Source organism: Lactuca virosa, chromosome 2 (genome assembly GCF_052849685.1).
Source record: "Lactuca virosa cultivar CGN04683 chromosome 2, Lactuca_virosa_CGN04683_v6, whole genome shotgun sequence".
NCBI lineage: Eukaryota > Viridiplantae > Streptophyta > Magnoliopsida > Asterales > Asteraceae > Lactuca > Lactuca virosa.
Genome location: NC_136427.1, coordinates 47151344 through 47157286, shown reverse-complemented (window position 1 = coordinate 47157286; position 5943 = coordinate 47151344). Strand labels below are relative to the sequence as shown.

The following is a 5943-nucleotide window of genomic DNA, read 5'->3' as shown; positions in this document are numbered from 1 at the left end:
TGTTGTGTATCCGAATTTTACATGCACAGATGATGTAGTTTTTCCAAATCAAGTATTTGTCACAACTGGGAATGCTGAGAACGTCAAGCCCAAATTCAACAAATTGGTCGAAGAAGACAATAAGCGTTCCACTGATGAAGGATTCTTTGCAAATCAAAACACTGTTGAAAACAATCTCACTAAGAATTCATATGTTTTTAAAAAAAAAAAACTCAAAACAAAAATGGGTTGTTAAATCAGAAAAAGAAAAAGATGTTGTTACAAAAGAAGTTGTTTATTCAACTCCAATTGTGAAACTCAATTCAAACGAATTCAAAGTGCTTGTTAACAATTTTTCAAAAGAACACAAAGTTTCAAAAAGAAAGGCACGAAAAGTAATTTTTTGGCAAGTAGTGTCTAACGAAAAACCCGCTCTAACTAAATCCAAAGTTTCGTATGAGACAGTTAGTGTTTCAAAATCTAAATTCTCAAATTCTTCAAAAACCAAGAGTTCTCAAAAACCAATTGTCACAGAAAAACAAAAAGACACGTCTTTTCATCATCCAATGAGTGTAATAGACAAATTTCCAATAAATCAAAAGGTTGCACATATTCGAAAATTTGATAACATTCGAAAGTATGAGAAATCACACCAAGTTGTGAATGATCAAAAACTTAATAATGTTCGAAAATCAACGAATAGTCAACAAGTTCCAAACAAAACTTTCAAATCAAAAGTTACATTTACTCCACAAAAGCCAAATTTTCCAAATCCTTCAATCACAAAACCAACAAGAGTTTCATGTTCAAATGAAAAATCAGAAATTCATTCTATCAACAATTGGCTTGAAGGACAAGGCAAAAGGTATCAGTCTGGGAGGTTTTCTCAAGTTCAGATCAAAACAGCTTATGAGAAGTATTTGAATGAGTCAACAACTAGAAGTTTATCTTCTCAAGATTCAGAAATTCCGACACAGAGATGGAAACCAATCAACAAATTAACAAGAATTGAGAAGCTTGAGGAGCAATCTAATGAAAGTCCAAAACTATCGAAAAATTATATTTCAATATCTTTAGAAAATGATGTTGATTTAATTGATAGTATAACTGCAAAAATTCGAACTTGGGCTTTTAATTCTAAAATTCACTCCTTGTTTCAAACTAATAACCAAGGACCCAAAAAGCCTTGGGTACCTAAATTCTTTAATTAAATGTAGGTACTTTGTGACGAGCAATATGATACGCATTGGTATATTGATGGTGGTTGCTCACGTCACATGACTGGAAGGAAGGAGAACTTAAGAGATTTTCGAAGTCTTGAAAATGTTGGGGTGGTGAAATTTGGGCAATTCACAGTAAATCGCGTTGCATATGTGGAAGGTCTTCAACATAACTTGATTAGTGTTTCACAATTAGTTGTGGGCACTGGAAATCAAGTGGTGTTTAACGAAGAAGGGAGTATAATCTCAAAAGTCAAGACGAATGAAGTATTGCTAAAATCGAAACGATATGGCGATATGTTCACACTCGATATTAAACCAATAATGGGCAAACCATCTGTTTGTCTACTTTCGAAAGCTTTAAGTGATGTCAGTTCGTTATGGCATAGATGTTTATCACATTTAAGCTTTCAAAATCTAAACAAGTTGGTTATAGAAGATTTAGTTTGTGGTCTTCCTGTGTTAAAATTTGATAATAATACTCTTTGTGCAGCTTGCGAACAAGGAAAAAACATCGCAAAGGACATCCTATCGTGACAGACTCAAAAATCGTTGAACCATTGGAACTTCTTCATATTGACCTTTATGGACCTTCGACTGTTGAAACAATTAACAAGAAACGGTTAAAATCTAAAGTCGCTCAAACAATGATTGATTTTATCAAAAAGATAGAGATGAGTCTGAAAAAGAATGAGATGTTGGAATCGTTCTTAACTGAAAAAGGAATTTCGCATAATTTCTCATCACCATATACACCACAACAAAATGGTGTTGTTGAAAGAAGAAACAGATCATTGTGTGAGGCAGCAAGAACAATGTTGACATATGCGAATCTTCCCCAATATCTATGGGCTGAAGCCGTTTCAACAACATGTTTTACTCATAATCGTTCTTTTATTCATAAAAGATTTAATATCACTCCTTATGAAATACTAAATAATCGGAAACCTAATGTCAAATTTTTTCATGTTTTTGGTTGCAGATGTTTCATCATGAATCTTAAAGATAATATTTCAAAGTTTCAAGCTAAAGCTGATGAGGGCATATTTTTGGGATATTCGCATACTTCTGTTGCATATCGAGTGTTGAACAAACGAACTCGCAAAGCTGAAGAAACTTTTAATCTCACCTTTGATGATTACTATGTTAAACAAGTCGAAAGAAAGTTTGACCAAAAACCAATTCTTGCTGAATCAAAAAATCAAACTGAGAATAATAATACAATTGATTTTGATTATGATATCATTTTTGGTGTTCCAGATAGAGCAATTGATGTTGAAGTTCATGCTGATGATAATCAAACACCTGAATCATCAAAACATACTGATGATTCAACACTCACTTCAGATACTACTGAAAATGGCGAAAGTATGCTAAATGTTCGTATGGATGGGGAGCATACGTCTATTCCTCTAAATGTTGAGGGGGAGCATCCTTTCGAGGGGGAGAAGAGTAGTATGAATCATGAATTTGAGGGGGAGCATCAAAACGATAATCATGTTGAGGAGGAGCATGATGATACAGACGCAATTAATATTGATCAAAATGATGAATTTCATGAATTTGATGATAATATTTATGTGGCAGGTACTGAAAATGAAGAAATGTACGAAGATGCACCATTGGAATTTGATCCAGCATATCCACCACTTGAGAAATGGACAAAGAATCATCCAAAAGAGCAAGTTATAGGATATCCACAAGATGGAGTTTTAACAAGAGCTAAAATTCGTGCGAAAAATGAGGTACTGAATACGAATCAAGAATTTTGCATGTTTAATGTTTTTATTTCGAAAATAGAGCCAAAAACAGTTAAGAATGGTATGGAACACTCAGATTGGGTTGTTGCTATGCAATCTGAACTTGCTGAATTCGAACGAAACAAGGTTTGGAGACTTGTTCCAAAACCTGATGATGTTTTGATTGTCAGGCTAAAATGGATTTTCAAAATTAAAACCGACAAAGATGGGAATATTATTCGAAACAAAGTCAGACTTGTTGTTAAAGGATATTTACAACAAGAAGGAATCGACTATGAAGAAACTTTTGCCCCTGTCGCATCCTCGAGGTTGTTCGTATATTTCTGGCTTATACAGCTCACAAAGACTTTGATGTTTATCAAATGGACGTGAAGTGTGCATTTTTAAATGGAGAGCTTGAAGAAACAATTTATGTGGAACAACCCCCAGGTTTTATAAAAGAAGAATATCCTGATCATGTTTATATTTTAGATAAGGCAGTTTATGGGTTAAAACAAGCACCACGAGTATGGTATGCAACTCTTACTTCATTTTTGAAACAATCTAAATTTAAACAAGGATCTGTTGATCCCACATTATTTCGAAAGAAAGTTGGGGATCATCTAATGCTTGTTCAAATTTATGTTGATGATATTATTTTTGGATCAACTGACCCTGCCTTATCTAGAGAATTCGAAAATTTGATGAAGAGTAAATTCGAAATGAGCATGATGGGTAAAATCCACAATTTTCTTGGGTTAAATATACGTCAAAGAAGAGAAGGACTTTTCATTAACCAAGAAAAATACACGAAGAATTTGCTTGAAAAGTTTGGAATGACTAATAGCACTAAGCTAAGAGTACCAATGGCAGTAGGAACGAAGTTAACACCTTCGTTAGATTCACCTGCTGTTGATCTTACTTTGTTTCGAAGCATGATAGGTTCTTTACTTTATTTAAGTGCAAGTAGACCTGATATCATGTTTTCTGTGTGCAATTGTGCAAGGTATCAACCAAATCCAAGAGAAACACATTTAACAGCTGTAAAGAATATTTTTCGTTATCTTAAAGGAACAGTTTCATTGGGATTATGGTATCCTTCAAAATCTGGATTTTTCATTCAAGCCTTTTCGGATTCAGACCTTGGTGGATGTACTCTCGACAGAAAAAGTACAAGTGGCGGATGTCAATTTCTCGATGGCAAGTTGGTGAGCTAGCAGTCGAAAAAGCAAACATGTGTATCAATTTCAACAGCTGAAGCAGAATACGTAGTTGTTGCTGCTTGCACATCACAAATTATATGGATTCAAAGTCAATTGCGTGATTATGCAATTAATATGAAAAAGATTCCTTTGTACTGTGATTCACAAAGTGCTATTCGCATTTGTCATAATCCAGTACAACATTCAAAAACGAAACACATTGCTCTTCCTTATCATTTTATAAAAGATCATGTGGAAGATGGTAACATTGAAGTTCATTTTGTCAAAACTACTAATCAACTTGCTGATATTTTCACTAAACCACTTGATGAAAAATCTTTTGTGAGAATTTTAGCAGATTTGGGAATGATAGATGCGTATTCGGTACCAGGATCAAATACTCAAAATTAACGAAATGTTGTTGATGAAAAAGGTGTCGATTCAGAGGCTTGTTGTCCTAATCATTCAGAGGTTACTGTGCGTTAAGAGGCTTCGACACGCTTCGTTTTCGTATATTGAAACTAAAACTTTTCGCGTGTTTGATACTATCATTTCTTTTCATTTGTTTAAAATTTTGTTCAGCTGAAAAACCAAAAATATTTTTATTTCTTTGCATTAATTTTCGAAAAATCAAAAATATCAAAAGCATTTTCTTTTATTGCTTGTTTTATTTTTCGAAAAATTCAAAATCACAAAAAAAAAATTTAAATAGAAAATTCAAAAAGATTTTTGGTTACTTTGTTATTTTTTAGGCCTTCAAGAACAATTTTCATGACAAAACTTCAAAGGGTCATGCTTGTGTTTCTATAGGAAGGTAATTCTCTTAAATCTTTGTACTAGTTAAAATGTCCCTAGAAGCATACTGCTGCATGTCGACCCAAGCCTCAACTGACTCTATGTGTGTTACGAAAGCCTTAATGAAATTTTTCATACGAAAGTTTCTTCCAAATTAGGCTTACATTCGCATTAGTCCAATGAGCTACCTTACTCTTCTCAAATGAGTTAAGAGTTATCTGTTTGGTCCATATATAACAGAGGTACATTCGAATCTTAACCAATCTTTTTCATCACAAAATTTCTTAACACTTTTCACACTTCAAAGACACATGTTCAAGAGGTCATTGATCAAACCAATTGTGACTTAAACATGTCAAAAATCTGTGTTAATGATCTTAAGTCATGAGACCGTGATTCAAGTGAAACCCAAATATCCGAACTTCATAAGGAATTGACGGGGAACTTTGTTCTAGATTCTTACGAAACACTTATTTCTGTACCCAAGTTTCATATACTCCATATCACATTCTTTCGTATGAGTGGTTTTGATCAAATGTTCGAAACCCACGACATTTGTTTCCCAACGAAATCCAGCTTAACTATTTTTCTTTGAATGTGATTTCAGTGTGAGTATCAATTCTTTTCTCTAGTCACTTTCACAAATTTTACAAAGCCACTTGTCACTGACTACACTGGTCAAATAAGTAATTTCCTTTACAATTTCTCACCTTATGTTTAGGATGATATGTAACGAAATTCATAACCCACCCATTGAAGCCTTGAAAAAGAAGCCCTTTGATACTTCTTTAAAAGTATTCGATTGTAATTCACGGGAAAATGCACAAGCTGTTAGTTATCTCTCTTGATAATTAACGAAGCAACCTTTGCCTGGGGTTTAACTTCTTTTGTGTCAACATATTTGACATCACAGATCCAAATTTGTTTAATTTGCTTCTTATCCTTTTTCATTGAATCACTACACTCACGAAATCCTTGAGGTTCTAAGTAATACCAACTTAGGCTGAT

General features: G+C 33.6%; 1 protein-coding gene across 1 annotated transcript; it reads left to right on the top strand.

Annotated features, from left to right (window-relative positions):
• Positions 1-2191: 2191 nt before the first annotated feature.
• Positions 2192-5567, top strand: LOC145157424 (uncharacterized). The gene is made up of 4 exons (XM_079076464.1): positions 2192-2786; positions 2838-2944; positions 4893-4954; positions 5543-5567. Exons 1-4 carry the CDS (start codon positions 2192-2194, stop codon positions 5565-5567), a joined length of 789 nt encoding a protein of 262 aa, XP_078932590.1.
• The last annotated feature ends 376 nt before the right edge of the window (positions 5568-5943 follow it).

Excerpts from the sequence above, each read along its gene's own strand:
- LOC145157424 (XM_079076464.1), top strand. The coding sequence starts at position 2,192 with ATGAATCTTAAAGATAATATTTCAAAGTTTCAAGCTAAAGCTGATGAG. Across the intron at positions 2,945-4,892 it reads AAATTCGTGCGAAAAATGAG|GCCTTCAAGAACAATTTTCA; the intron begins GTACTGAATACG and ends GTTATTTTTTAG. Across the intron at positions 4,955-5,542 it reads GCTTGTGTTTCTATAGGAAG|TGTGAGTATCAATTCTTTTC; the intron begins GTAATTCTCTTA and ends ATGTGATTTCAG.